The 15,830-nt window shown below is 41.5% G+C and overlaps 1 protein-coding gene across 1 annotated transcript; it reads right to left on the reverse strand.

Annotated features, from left to right (window-relative positions):
* Positions 1 to 1,529: 1,529 nt before the first annotated feature.
* On the reverse strand, positions 1,530 to 14,028 carry LOC126998458 (mucin-12-like). Its single transcript, XM_050860162.1, has 2 exons — positions 13,986 to 14,028; positions 1,530 to 5,687 (listed from the first exon to the last, which is right to left on the reverse strand). The coding sequence occupies exon 2, from the start codon at positions 5,592 to 5,594 to the stop codon at positions 1,881 to 1,883; it is 3,714 nt and encodes a 1,237-aa protein (XP_050716119.1). The 5' UTR covers positions 5,595 to 5,687; positions 13,986 to 14,028; the 3' UTR covers positions 1,530 to 1,880.
* Between the last annotated feature and the right edge of the window lie 1,802 nt (positions 14,029 to 15,830).

Genomic DNA, 15,830 nt, shown 5'->3' on the forward strand with positions numbered 1-15,830 from the left:
TCTCTTTTTAGGTTTGCTCAGTTTGAATAGTTACTCATTGATCCATCACTTTGTCTTGAGCCCTAAGTTGATTCTTGATAACCTTTGGAATATGGTACTGTAGGAGGAATCTTGAAATACTGATTCATTTTGTGAGCCAAGGTAAATTTGGTGAGATTATAGCAGGGTAAGTCAGCATTAGATACTGAGAGATCTGGATATTATTATTATTATTTATTTATTATTATTATTATTATTTCTTTCTTTTTTTCTTTTTGTAGCCTATAATGCCCATAGGCTTTCTTGAGGGGCATCTTGGATGATCCCAGCCCATTAGTGGGGCAGGCAAGTGACTGCAGTGATATGAGACTTGCTTGGCCCACGCTGCCCCCCAGTGCTCCACTTGAATGAAGTTGCAGAGGTTGGGATCAACTGGAGATTTGGGAAAATGTGGGTAATCTTTTTCCACTAAGTGATGGTTGGAAATTGTCAATGCACTTTGGTGGGACTCAAACTTAGGTCCTCAGGTTTATCACGCCCACATGCTGACCCCTCAGCCACGACCTCCCCGATATGCACACCTTCCCTGCATCACTCAGCAAGCTAATAGCTCTTGAAATCTTAAGATCTTTGTTTTTGACATTGGTGCTCCAACCTTCAGGTACTTACCTCTTTGGTGTGCAGTGTTTTGACAGACTCCTCCCAGACTGCAAATCTTGGTCATTTTGTCATAAGTATAAAAAGTTTTATGCCCAACCTAAGCATTCTAGGCCAAATAGTTACTGAGCTATGGCTTGTCAAAATTGAAAAAAAAGACAGTGAAGTGGAGGGAGACAATGAGGGGGAGGGGGAGAGTTGTCCCCATTATCTGGGTAAAGACTGGGCTCCTCCCTCCTGCTTATCCAGCTCTCAGTCTGGAAGGGATCTAGGTCAGTCAGGGGAGAGGATGTGGCCACCAGTTTGTAATAGGATGGTTGCAATCATCATTCCCTGCAATTATTCACCCTGAAAAATCATTTTCATTCCTGGTGCCAGAGGGTTTAATGCCAACCCATGCCTTGTGATACATCTACCTTTGTTCAGTCTTGCCTCCATATGCATCTCAGATTCTGTAACACCTTTCTGACAATACTTTTACAATGACTATAGTCTTTTCTGTTCTTATATCCAACCATGCCTCAAAGCCAGTCTTCTATCTATGACCAACACTTCCATGTCCTGCCATACTGTTCCATGCCTCTTCATAAATTTACTTTAGCAACCCAACAACTATTTTACATTTTTAATGAAAGCCATATGAAGTCGCTCCAAATCCACTGGATTACAAAAAAGTGGGGCAATGTACCTGATACTCTGAAATCACCATTCATCAAATACTATACTAACTGAACCATTATGGCCTTTGGATTGTGTGGTGGCATTCACTTTATTTACCATTCACTGTTACTTGAATCATCAGCAGGAAGTAGGTGTTGATGTTGTGCAAATGAATTCATTATCAGTTTTATTAGAAGTGTGTGTCTGTTGCGAGTCATAGGGATCAAGAATAATTTAGTGTAACATACATAACATTTTATCACTTAGAGCACAAGGAACTGTGAGCAAAAGACATTGGAATAAAAATATCTAGAGATGTTACTGCAATCATCCCTTGACGACAATTTTTTTTCTTTTTTTCTTTTACAAAAATCCCTCAAGAATTTTAATATCAACATGTCCAAACAACTCACACTCCATTTTTAAGTCAATGATAATTTTCATTTTAAAGGCTTCATTATAGCAAGGGGTGAGTCTAAAATGGTCAATTATAATTTTGATTTTGAAGGATTCATTACATGGAAGAGCCGCTGAGTTGCAGTAGTCTGAAAACTTAGTATTTCCCATATCTGAAGGATTAAGCCTTAAGTTTTCTTCCCTGAGATGCCACTGGTTTTAAATAAGCTCACATAATCATATTTTAAAGCTCCAGGGGCATTTTTAATAACTATTTTTTCAACACTTATTAAGCTGTTATTTTCTGTTTTCGTATCATTGACAAATACATTCCTTGGCACTATTCTCTGCCCATCATTGCTTAGGTCAGAAGGCGATAGTGCATGTGTATCCTTACTAAACTTAGAACCAACAACTTTCTCTATGACTACACATGGCTTGTCTTTACAGATGGAAGTCCTTTCCCTTTTCATTGCTTTTCTTGGTCTAAAGGTTGTCATCTCATTTAGTACAATAATGTCTCTGCATGTATCATTTTGTACTTTTGGTAAAACTCTCTTACATGAGGGAGTCTCAGGTTCACAGATATAAAGAGGTTTTAAACACTTTTCTGGTTCTAAGCAAATTACATCCTTGTCACTGTTTGAGTCATCATCAGAAATACATATCACAGTCTCATCATCAGGAAATTTTCTCTTTGCATTTGCAAATGAACTTGATACAACTGAGTTTTCCAAATTAATCCCTGATGAAATTGATTTTGAGGTATTAAGATGATTTCTATTAATATTTTGGGTAACTCTAGATGGTTTACTGGCATGAATTGAGCCCAAAGAAGACATTTTAGAATCCATGGTATGTGGTGCATCAACATCACTTATAATCTCAAATGAGGAGGAATGTGGCAAAGTCTGTGAGGTGTGTTGTAATTTGGCATTGGTTCCCTGCCCCACTCTCAATGGAGAGGTGCAGAACTGAGTTTGCAAATTGCGTGATGATCTACGCCGATATTCTCTGCCCACTCTAGATGAGACATGTGGCAAAGTTTTTGAGGTATGTTGTAATTTGGCACTGGTTCCCTGCCCCGCTCTTGATGGAGAGGTGCAGAGCTGAGTTTGCGAATTGTGTGATGATTTACGCCAATGTTCTTTGCCCACTCTTGATGAGACACGTGGTAAAGTTTTCAATATTTGTTTTAATATGGAACTCTCCACTTTTAATGGAGCACTGTAGAGCTGAGCTGGCAAAGTGTGTGATGATTTAGGCTGACTTTCTCTGCCCACTCTTGATGAGTCATGTGGCAAAGTTTGTGAGCTGTGTTGTAATTTGACACTGGTTTCCTGACCCACTCTTGATGGAGAGGTGTAGGAATGTACATTTGCAGTCTTTTCAAGCTGTACTATGTGACTCTCTTTTGATGTAGAGGCGTAAGGCAATGTTTGTGAAGTGTGTAATGATACCATTTGAGGTGGATCATCCTTTGTTACTTGTGTCTCTACTGATGTTGAGGGACAGGCCAAAGTTTTAGAAATGTGTGGTAACAATGAAAGTTTGGGTAGTTGGTCCTGTGTTACTTGACTCTGTTTTGATGTAAAGGCATGTGGCAAAGTTTTGGAAATCTGTGGTGACAATGAAAGTGAGGGTAATTCGTTCTGTGTTACTTGCCTCTGTTGTGATGTTAAGGCATACGGGGAGGCCTTGGAAGTGTGTGGTGGAAGGGAAAGTGAGGGTAGTTCATCTTGTGTTACTTGGGTCACTCCTGATGTTGAGGGACAGGGCAATGATGTGGGAGTGTGTGGTGTTGCTTGATTTTGTTCTGATGCCAAGGAATGTGACAAGGTTTTGGGAGTTTTTGGTGACAGGTAAGGTGAGGGTAGTTCATCCCGTCTTATTTGGCTCTTTCCTGATGTCAAAGGACTGGACAATATTTTGGAGAAGTGTGGTAACAATGAAAGTTTGGGTAGTTGGCCCTTTGTTACCAGACTCTGTTGTGATCTTAAGGCAGGCGGGCAAGTTTTGGGAGTGCGTGGTGACAGGGAAAATGAGGGTAGTTCATCTTGTGTTACCTGAGCCTGTCGTGATATAGAGGGATGAGGCAAAGTTTTGGGAGTGTGTGGTGATATTGAGAGTTTGGCAACTTCATCCTCTGTTACTTGCCTCACTCCTGATGTAGAGGGACAGGGCAGTGTTCTGGGAGTGTGTGGTGACATTGAAAGGTTGGGCAATTCATCCTCTGTTACTTGGTTCACTCTTGATGTAGAGGGACAGGGCAGTGTTTGGGGAGTGTGTGGTGACATTGAAAGGTTGGGCAATTCATCCTCTGTTACTTGTCTCACTCCTGATGTAGAGGGACAGGGCAGTGTTTTGGGAGTGTGTGGTGACATTGAAAGGTTGGGCAATTCATCCTCTGTTACCTGGTTCACTCCTGATGTTGAAGGACAGGGCAAAGTTTTGGGAGTGTGTGGTGACTTAGAAAGTGAGGGTATTTCATCTTGTGTTACCTGCCTCTGTTGTGATGTAAGGGGACAGGGCAAAGTTTTGGGAGTGTGTGGTGACATTGAAACTTTGGGTACTTCATCCTCTGTTACTTGGCTCACTCCTAATGTAGAGGGACAGGGCAAAGTTTTGGGAGTGTGTGGTGACATTGAAAGGGAGGGTAGTTCATCTTGTGTTACCTGACTCTTTTGTAATGTAGAGGGATGAGTCAAAGTTTTGAGAGTATGTGGTGACATTGAAACTTTGGGAAGTTCATTCTCTGTTACTTGGCTCACTCCTGATGTCGAGGGATGGGGCAATGTTTTGGGAGTGTGTGGTGACATTGAAAGTTTGGACAGTTCATCTTCTATTATTTGGCTCACTCCTGATTTCGAGGGACGGGGCAGTGTTTTGGGAGTGTGTGGTGACATTGAAAGTTTGGACAGTTCATCTTCTATTATTTGGCTCACTCCTGATGTCGAGGGACGGGGCAATGTTTTGGGAGTGTGTGGTGACAGGGAAAGTGTGGGCAGTTCATCTTCTATTATTTGGGTTACTCCTGATGTTGAGGGACAGGGCAAAGTTTGGGGAGTGTGTGGAGACAATGAAAGTCGGGGTAGTTCATCCAGTGTTGCTTGACTCTGTTGTGATGTAGTAGCATGAAACAAAGTTTTGGAAGTGTGTGGTGACAGGGAAAGTGAGGGTAGCTCATCCTGTATTGCCTGACTCTGTTGTGATGTAGTGGCATGAGACAAAGTTTTGGAAGTGTGTGGTGACAGGGAAAGTGAGGGTAGCTCATCCTGTGTTGCTTGGGTCTCTCCTGATGTTACTGGACAGGCCAAAGTTTTGGATATTTGCAATGACAGGGGAAGTTGGGGTAGTTGGTCCTGTTCTACTTGACTCTGTTGTGATGTAAAGGCATCTGGCAAAGTTTTGGAAATGTTTGGTGACATTGAAAGTTGCGGTAGTTCATCCTCTGTTACTTGGGGGTCTCCTGATGCAGAGGTACTGGGCAGAGTTTGTGAAGCATGGAAAGATGAGAACCCTGGGGAGGATTCATCTTGCATTGCTTGAGTCTCTCCTGTTGTTACATCATGAGGCAAGGTTTGTGAAACACTGGGGGATGATACCATGGGAAGGGATTCATCCTGCATTTCTTGAGTCTCTCCTGTTGTTTTGGTATGAGGCAAGGTTTGTGAAGCACTGGGGGATGATACCATGGGGAGGGATTCATCCTGCATTTCTTGAGTCTCTCCTGTTGTTTTGGCATGAGGCAAGATTTGTGAAGCACTGAAGAATGGTACCAAAGGAAGGGGTTTATCCTGCATTGGTTGGGCCTCTCCTTTGTGAACAAGTTCTTCACTATTTTCTTCATCAGAGGATTCTTCATCTGGGAGGTCCAAGTTGAGGTAGATAAAGCTGTCCATAAGTAGTGTATTATGCACTTCATCATCACTTTCATCTTCTAAAACAACCTTGAAGCTATACCAGACTGGAACCTTCTTGCACTGCCTTTTATTCTGCAAGCATAAAAGAAAACGATTGATATGGATCTTCATTAAATAACTGCATATAGCTTATATTACTTGACCTTTACCACTAATTTTACATATAGAAACCAAACAAACTAGAACATCTTGTAACTGTAAGTCTTTAATATGTGGAAGTGATTATCCTCAAGGCATGGAGTTTTGAATGGAAATATTTTTGTTTAAATTTGTCACAATAAAATCAGTACATAATTGAAATATTAAAGAAACTAGAGGCATTTGGTGTGCACTTGGCAATGTTCTCCTCACCCCTCATAAATCCCATAACTGCAGGATGTAGAGATTAGGATCTTGTATACCCTTGAACTCAGGTGTATAATTTTTAGGTCACATGAATTTCAACAACTAACATAAATTTTCAAAAAGTAATACTCCAGTGCCCTTCATAAACACATCTGCAGTATAGATAAAATTCAGCACCTGATATTTGAAGGGTGGGAGGCATGAACCCCTCTCCATGTAGCCCTCCTGACGACACAGATGGCGCACTGCAGCCAATATGTGACGGTATTTTGCATGACCTCAGGCCTTGTTTTTCACTGCTTGATGGTTGTCAAGAGCTGGCAATTGTTTTATCATGTTTGTGGCACAAACAGGCAGACACAATGCCTCATTGGCTCTTGAGGAGAGCAAGACTAGCTGTAACTTCCTGTTCCCCTGTACTCCTATTTTACACTTTTTCACCATCATGCCTTCTCCTAGCAAGTGGGTGAGGCTCTCGTAATGCATGCATGCCATGAAAACACTAAATGAGAGAGAAGAAGCCTCTCAACCTTCATTAACTTGTACAATGTTTCGCCATCCCTCAAGCCTCATTGCCACACACAGCCTCTGCCACCGCACCGCCACACTCTCCGCCCCCGGGCCATCCACACCTCTACCCCAGACCACCAAACATCGAATGAAATCTGGTAATGCTTAGGAAGGAAAGGAAGAAACAAGAAAGAAGAAAGAAAAAGCTAAGAAGGTTGGGAGAGGAAAAGAAAAAAAAAGTTGAAGAGGGAATCATATGAGGCAGATGGAGATGACTTCTGAATGGTATAGAATAGAGGAAGGGGAAGGTGCCCACTACTGGTAAAAATAAACCTCTTCCCTAAGAGGTACCTTTCTGATGATCTTAAGCAGTAAGGCAGAGCCTGTTTTGCCAATAAAGGCACACTCAGGGACGCAGAAAACATGTCCACCGGAGTGGTAATAAGCACGCACTGTATATTTTTGTAGGAATTAAAAGGAATTGATTTATTCTAGCAATGACTTATCACTGAATGTTGGTGGAAAACATCATATATGAAATTCATGTATTTTGAGCACAATACAATGGAGATACAATGACTTGAAATTTAAAATGGCATTATTCAAAGCCCTTTTTTATCCTAAAAATTAACCAGAAATGCAATTCATATGTAATATACTTGGGACTTTGGGAAAATGTTTACTACAAATGGGCACTCAAAACAAAGGTGAGATTTATTTAAAATACAGTGTAGAAAATATGTATATTGAGTACAATAATCCATGAGGGGTGAAGGCATGGCCATGCAAATGAATATCATGACATTTCAAAACATTAGTCCTGTCTCCTTGTCTATATTTGTCGAACCTCTCCTTCATTTGATGGACACACCCCGCCTCCACAATCTCCTCCTTTAGACCATTCAACTCATCTACACTTCTGTATGGGTAGCTGTACTTCTTATTATCCTTTAGACATGTTCCCTTTTCCAGCTTCTTACTGTGTCCTCTCAGCCCCTCCTCCACTCTGTCATAACCAGGTCACTTCTATCCAATTTGTCCAGTCCACTAGTTAATTTATGCAAAGCTATTAGTCTCCTCTTCATCTCTCCTTAAGTATCATCAATTCCATTTCTTCCAATCTGTTCTCATATGGCAGACTCGATAACTGTGGTACCATTTTGGTCGTTATCCTCTGTATCCTTTCTAGTTTCCTTGTATCTTTTTCCTGTGGAGGGACCAAACCAGTGCTGCATATTCCAATCTTGGTATTATCATTGCCATTATAATTTTCTTCATCATATCCTTATTTATATAATGAAATGTCATTCTGTTTTGCAACAAATTATATGTTTCAAAATATTCTGTGTTTATGAGGGATCAATATATCTTGAACAATCACTCCAAGGTCCTTTCATTGTTCATCATCATCATCATTTCATCGATGCCTGCTCCTAGGAACTCCCACCAGGGGATGGCCACGGCAGAAGAGCTTCCATTCATTGTTTACTGCATCTATTAGTATCTCACCCATCTTATATGCCGTGGGTCTGTTTTTTACTCTTTCCCATTCTCATTACATGGCATGTCTTTGTGTTGAATTCCGTTTCCCACTGCTTACCCCATTCATGTAGTATCTCATTTAAATAATTTTGAAGCCTCTCACAATCTTTTATCCTTCTCAGGAGTTTGGCATCAACTGCAAACATACTCAGATAGCTTGGCACTTTCCCCAGCATATCATTAATGTATATTTAAAATATTATTGGTGCCAGCACTGAACCCAGTGGCCCTCCACTCATCGCTGTTCTCCACTCTGACTTTTCATCTCATCACCGTTCTTATTTCTCTGTTCATCAAGTAATCCCTCGTCCAGTTCCTTATATTTCCCTCCATTCCTCCTCTATGTTCCAATTTCCTTAGTAATCTATTACGTGGTACTTTGTCAAATGCCTTTTTTAAATCTAGATATACGCAATCTGCCCATCCATCTCTCTCCTGTACTATGTTAATTACTCTTGAGTATACACAGACCAAGTTTGTAACACATGATCTTCCTTGTTGAAAACTAAATTGGCTGTCACTTATTATCTTTTCCTTTTCCAGATGGTCGACCCATTTCTTTTTTTTTACTCTCACATAATTAACAAATAACCCTTGTAAGTGAGACTGGTCTATAATTTAGTGTTTTTTCTCCATTTTTATGTATGGGAATCACATGAAATTTAAATCACTCATTAGCATTACATTTCTGGTAACATATATTTCTTTATTTAATGTACACGCTGTATCCTCTATCATCCTCGTGTCCAGTGTGCCGTGTGTGTGGGAACACAAGTTATTACTATATTTATCTTTACATAGCTGCTAAGTGGGACTTGTATACTGATGATTTCAGTGGTTTCTGGACCTATTTTAGCTTGCAAAACATTTAACTCCGATTTAGTCAATATCATTACCCCTACTCCTTTTCCTTCTGTTCTTTCCTTCCTGTACACCTTGTAGTAGTTATATTTTTCCATGTGTGTGTGTGTGTGTGTGTAGATCCATGTCTACTTATACATTTATACCTCAATTGATGAGTGCCTTAGTTTACGAGCATTTTAATTTACGAGCAACACAAATTCACTAAAAATGCTTTGGTTGCCAACTGGTGACTTGATGTACGAGCATCTTGTTTGTACAAGTCGAAGACATGAGCATTGGTTCCCTTTGTTAGCCACAAGATGAGAGCACTTAGAGTGGAAAACAATGGGATTATTATTATTATTATTATTATTTTTTTTTTTTTCAAGTGCCAGCCTATGGCGCCGGTAGGCCAGTCATGCACGTTGGCAGTAGGGGCAACCAGCAACTCCAACCTTTCTGGGTGTCCGTCACACACGACCAAGGTTGGTTGCCCATATCCACAACGTAAACAAACCAGTCGCCTTGTTTCAACATGGTGCTGGTTGCAAAAGTAAAGGCTGCTATTACTTAAATTATGGACTTATTGCTTCAGTTAAATGGAAGGAAGAAGGGGTTGTGGGTGTGGTTATGGCTTCAAAGACAGGAGGACAGGAGTGTTTACTCAAACCAACAACTCGCTCCTGGTTGGATGTAAGGGAAACTGCAGCTGCTCCTAACTCCAACAGTTGGAGGAAAATGCCCAGTGTGACACCGCATTGTACACTCATAGAGGTAGCACCCACGCACTCATGTCACACATTTGTGCTCTAGTGTGCGATCTTTGTGTTTTATTATTTTTATAAGGTGAAATGTCAGCACCACTGGTCTATAATTTTTAACAATGCCTTTGCTGCCTCTTTTGTGAATGGGTGAAATTAGGCCAGATTTTAGGGCTTGTGGTACATAGCCAGCTTGAAGAGACTTAGTCCACAACAATTTCTGTGGCAGGGCTAGCTGGTGTTTGCAGTTTTTTAATAACTGGACATGATAGCCATCTGGGCACTGCAAAGTTTGGTGCAATCCTGTCAATGGCCGTGATGATGTCATCTATTATGATGTCTACTGAAGATGGCTGCTGTGGTGTCCCTGAAGTTTTATCAAAGCAGGAAGATGGGTTGTTGATTTTCCTAAGTTCATTTGGCAGACTGAAGATGCTCTCATGCTGTTGCTTCAGCATGTTGGCCATTTTGATGGGGCCACTCTCAAGTTCCCCGGTGGTTGCAGTGAGTGGTGTCAAGGCTTTCATCCACATTCTTCTCTTCAAAGTGTCCTCCAGTCAATTTCTGACAGTTCTAATTTCACTTTATCCCAGTCTATGCCCTTATTGTAGAAGTTGAGGTCACTGAGAGAAGTGCAATGGGTTTGGTGTGGAGTTTGTTGATGTCTCTGAGGTACTGAGAAGTTTGGTGTCATTACTTTGATAAGGCTGTGGTTGGACATCACTGTCTTGATGGTTTGGTAGGAGTGCATCAGGTCGAAGTTGTTGCTGAACAGTAGGTCCAGGGTGTTGCTGCCTCTAGTGGGCTCCTCAATTAATTATTTTAGGTAAGCTGTTTCCACAATGCTCAATAATTCTTCAGCCTGCCACTTTTCATTCCTGGATCCACCAATTATTTTCATGGGTGGCCATGTTATTTGGGGAAAATTAAAAAAACCCGTAATAATAACCTCTGTGGATGGGGTTAGTAAATTCTGTAAAAGGAACCGTATCTTTCCCAAGGCCTCCTTGAAGATTTCTTCGGTGGTGTTTGGAGGTCGATAGGCAATTACAGGTAACTCTCGATTTACGCGAGTTTGGTTTACGCATTTTTTAAATAACGCGGGGTCCAAAATCCAAATAAATGTTTAATTTACACGTTTTTTCACTTATACACGATATTTTATGGAGTGACAACCAGATGTCTCACGCAACTGGACTCACACGGCGCCGCGGCCACACAGCTGAGCTCAGTTCTTCCCGTGCGCCACTTGAACAACAATACAGTACCCACGCTGCCACGCTACTCAACAATAGGGGTGGCCAGGTACCAATACTAGTACCGGTACTAACGGTACCAGCTATACGGTACAGTACCAGTACCAATACTAGCCAGTCGTTCATGGTGTCCCTCATTTCTTCCTCACATGAGTGAGGCTGAGACTGAGTGAGGCCGAGACTGAGTGCCTGAGTGGATATCTCGGTGATATGGATATTCTCTCTCTCTCTCTCTCTCTCTCTCTCTCTCCACTGAATGAAGTGAATATTTATTTTTCGATAGAAACCTACCTCTTGTTTGATTTACATTGTTTTTGATTTACGCGACCTCTTCAAGGACACAATACTCGCGTAAATCGAGTTACCTGTATCAGCAGATGGGAGATGTCCTTTAACGTAGACAAGTGCCAGGTCCTTCAAGTTGGAACAAGAAATAAGAAGTTCGATTACGAAATGTGCCGCATTAAACTCAAAAACATTCAATGCGTTAAGGACCTGGGGGTCAAAATCGCGTCAAACCTCAAATTCTCACAGCAATGCATTGATGCAGCAAATAAAGCGAACAGAATGTTGGGCTTCATTAAAAGAAACTATTTATTCAAAGATAAAGATGTAATACTTCTACTCTACAATAGTTTAGTCAGACCCCACTTGGAATATGCAGTACAGTTTTGGTCTCCCCACCATGCAAAGGACATTGCTAAATTAGAAAGTGTTCAGCGTCAGGCAACAAAAATGATCCCTTCCTTGCGCAACAAATCCTGCGAAGAAAGGCTTTCCAACCTTAACATGTTCTCTCTTGAGAAATGTCGCCTCCGAGGAAAGCTGATCGAATGTTTTAAAATACTTAATGGTTTCACGAATGTAGACAGATCAAAATTGTTTACGATCGATGACACTTTGTGAACAAGGAACAATGGAATAAAACTCAAATGTAGACGAGTAAATTCAGACTGCACCAAATTTTTCTTCACCAACATTGTAGTACAAGAGTGGAATAAGCTCCCACCTTCAGTGGTCCAGTGTAACACGACTGACTCCTTTAAAAACAGGCTCGACCATCACTTCCTTGAACTTAATATTAACGAGAGTTGAAATGCAACGTTTTGGAGTCATCTGATTAATGTAGAATCACTTAGGTTTAAGGACAGACCACCTAGTCTGGACCATGGGGTCTGTGTGGTCTGATTTTCTATATAAATCTCTCTCTCTCTCTCTCTCTCTCACACACATTCTTATTTTCTTATTTTTTCTCTCATGCGCATTCTCTCATTCTCATTACCTCACTCATAATGAGTCTCACTCATCCTCTTTCATTTCTATTCTCTAATTCTCATTATATTTCTCTCATTTTCTTTCTCATTCTCATTGTCATTCCCCCTCATTTTCAATCTCTCTCTCTCTCTCTCTCTCTCTCTCTCTCTCTCTCTCTCTCTCTCTCTCTCTCTCTCTCTCTCTCTCTCTCTCTCTCTCTTACAGGAGTTATCTTCTATTATTTATTCCACTCTTGTAAGTCGTTTTTTTTTCATCTCTGGTGATCAAGCCATCTCCACCACTCCACAGCCATTTCTCTCCCTAAAAACATGTAACCAACCCCTCTCAGTAATTGGTGCCTGACCTGTATGTTGCATTTTCTCCATTTACTGGTTAATGTACCTTTAACAATGACATACATGATTGTGTAACACGGTTGGTTGACGTCAAGTGAAATATAGACTATTATTTGCGCATGGGTAAGAATTTCTCCTTTCTGCCCCAATAGTTTCTTCTGTTTTCTCGAAGTGAGTTTTGATCACATCTGAGATGCTATACATAGAAGGCTGTACATCCTTCTACATTAAAAGTGAGGCCATGGTCAATATATAATGAATACTATACAGAGGAAGTGTGAGGGATCAAGGCCGGTGTGGAACATTTCATCTCAGCTTCTACGGAATAAAGATAAGGAAATGCTGGTGTTTTTTTTTTTTTCTATGAAAACCAGTACTTACATCCCTAGTGCATATACTGCAGCGGTTGAATAACTAAAAATATATAATATTTGGAAGAAATAAGGCGGTTAAGATTCATTTCAGGTCCGTGCCAGTATCTCATTACCTACCTTATGAAACATCAGTATCTCTTCATATATCTTTTCTACAAACCTTCAACAGTCATGGAAACACTTTGAAAATCCAATTCAAGGACTTTTTTTTTACTCTTGAAAATATGGGATAATGTTTACGAAAGCACGTCGCCTCCTCTGCTGGCATGGCGACGCTGCAGGTGTTGTAGAAATACCTCCTCGCTGAAATAAGTCACATATACATGAGGGGGGGGTCCAGGGGGGGGGGCATAGCCCCCCCTGGTGAGAAGGGGGGGTCGAGGGGGGCGCAGCCCCCCCGTTAGTAGGTCGTAAAGTTCGGTTGGAGTAGTTTAAATATGCTCCCCGACCCTAAGCCCTCTGCGAGCTATTTTGCGGCTGCGGCGGCTGCAGTGTCGCCGCGGCCAGCAGAGGAGGCGACGCACTTTCGTAAACATTATCCCATATTTTCAAGAGTAAAAAAAAAGTCCTTGAATTGGATTTTCAAAGCGTTTCCATGACTGTTGAAGGTTTGTAGAAAAGATATATGAAGAGATACTGATGTTTCATAAAGTAGATTATGAGATACTGGCACGGACCTAATACGAATCTTTACCAATAAGGCAGACAAGCTCATTTACTCTAATGATCTGGGAGCGAGAAAGCCAATGTTATGGGTGGACTTGCTCTCCGGCTAGGCTCCGCCCACCCCTACCCCCCATGCTTCACCTTGCAGTGAAGAGCGGGGCCCGCTGAAGGCCACTCCATGTATCCTTCCTCCAAGGTGCTCCTGGCCTTTGTTTACATTGTTGAGCCCATTAGGGATAGATCCTTACCATGTTCTCAGGACAAAGTAGAAACACTGCCGCTAACTGGAGTCACTTGCAGGGTGTCCAGGATACCCCGCGTTATAACGTTGTCCCTTTAGTCTCTACTAGTGTTTTCCTCGTCACTCTGGGTAGTCTGTTCTTCTTCGCCAGTGTCTTTGGGGGGCTGAGCAGTCTGTTTTGCTGTTCAAATCCCGGACAAGCCACCATTGTTTAATGTTTACCTCCCCCGAGTGAAGAGGCTGGGTACCCCGAGTGTTCCGGCCACCTGATGCTGCTCCCCAACCACCCCCGGGGCCGCTCTTACTCTAAAATATACTCAGTTCTTTAAGGTTTTTACTTATTGTAGTTTTACATCCATAAACCACTAGAAACACAAATGAAAGAGGCGATGTTGTTATTGAGAACATAACCTGTATATAACCGCTGCCTTGATTGAAACTAGCGTGAAATGCGCTAGTTTTAGAGGATTGGCATCACAAAGAGCGGATAAAAAAAATTCCGCATAACGCATTTTCAGTGCATGAAAACGCATGCATCTGGTGCATGCTCTAGCGCATTTCTGGAAATCCATTGTTATACGTAAGGTGAGTGTGTGTGTGTGTGTGTGTGTGTGTGTGGATCAGCACAATTAAATCCTGTACTTGTACTCGATCGGGGTCAAAAGTGCATTGAATTAGCAGTTGTAGCTACGTGTATTTCGTACTTTGACTCCATGAAAGTGCTCAACATTTTTACAAGTACTTTTGAGTACAACAACAACAAAAAAATGCAAACTTGTGGCAGGTTTGGTGTTTGACGACCTGCGTGGGTGGAGTTGAGGTCAGGGTGAGGGATTAACAATTTAAGGTGTGTCCTAAGCTTGGGCCTTGGGGAGGCCGTGGATTCGAGTACAATACAAAAGAACTCGTATACTTGGACTCGAGTTTAGCTGTAAAACTGAGTACTTATAGCCTACTAGGTCGTAGTACCTACTTGGATTCCTGATATCGCACTGTAGCTAATCACACTCGATCGGACTTGAGTACCTGCATATATACTTGAACCCAAGCCTGACCATATGTCCCAAGGGATTAGCGAGTGAGGGAAAGGGCGCGGTACATATACCATGTCACACCCTCATTATCTTCCCCATATAAACAGTCACCCACCCCCCTCCACACATTGAACCTTCGCGGCGATGAATGACATCACAGGATTGTGGGATTAGCGAGTGAAGGAAATTTATTAAACTCTCGAGAAAAGAATAAGGGGGGTAAGAATGAATCATGAAGACTGAGAGTACAGCTATAAGGAAAAACATGAAAGGAAAAAATATATATTCCAAGCAATGAATAACAATTAAGTGTGTGTGTGATTGATTGATTGATAGTTTATTGTGTGTGTGTGTGTGTGTGTGTGTGTGTGTGTGTGTGTGTGTGTATTTACCTTAGCTCGGATAGTCCTGTCTCCTATCTATATTTATCCAACTTTTCTTTCATTTTATGGAAACTCAGTGGCATCTCAAGTAATGGACGGCTTTGTTGATTTTGCGGCGCCCTTGTCATTAAGCCGCGAATTTTGGAAAATCAACCGCTTTGGGGCGACTCGCCATAACTGACCCCTTATTTCTGGGGCGATAGAAAAGTTTTTCGTATCAATCGACGGCAAAATGAAAGGGCTATATTTAAAAAAAAAAAAATAGCAACCGGGCTTGAAAACCGACTCGAAAGCGTAAAAAATCGAATAAATTCTCAAAAAACGACTGAAAAAAAACTGTTTTTGAGTTCACAACCTTGAAACCCACTCATTTTTTGAGAATTTAAAAAAACTTATTTAACAAATGATTTAGCCCAGCCAATGTGCTTTCCAATATGGTGCATAACATTTCTCTACTCCCAGTAGTTTCGTCGCGCTAGAGCTCGAAACGTAAACCCTGTCGAGAGCGATTTTGACGAACTCCAGACACTTTGCCGTTTTGTCTAGTGTGGCCTTGCTATTGCCTCTAGAAGGCTGTAATATGACATGTAGCCCCTCTTGGCAATGTGGTTTGACCAACTCAAAGGATTTTTTGATAGCTCGATTCCAAG

Source organism: Eriocheir sinensis, chromosome 14, assembly GCF_024679095.1.
Source record: "Eriocheir sinensis breed Jianghai 21 chromosome 14, ASM2467909v1, whole genome shotgun sequence".
NCBI classification, from domain to species: Eukaryota; Metazoa; Arthropoda; class Malacostraca; order Decapoda; family Varunidae; genus Eriocheir; species Eriocheir sinensis.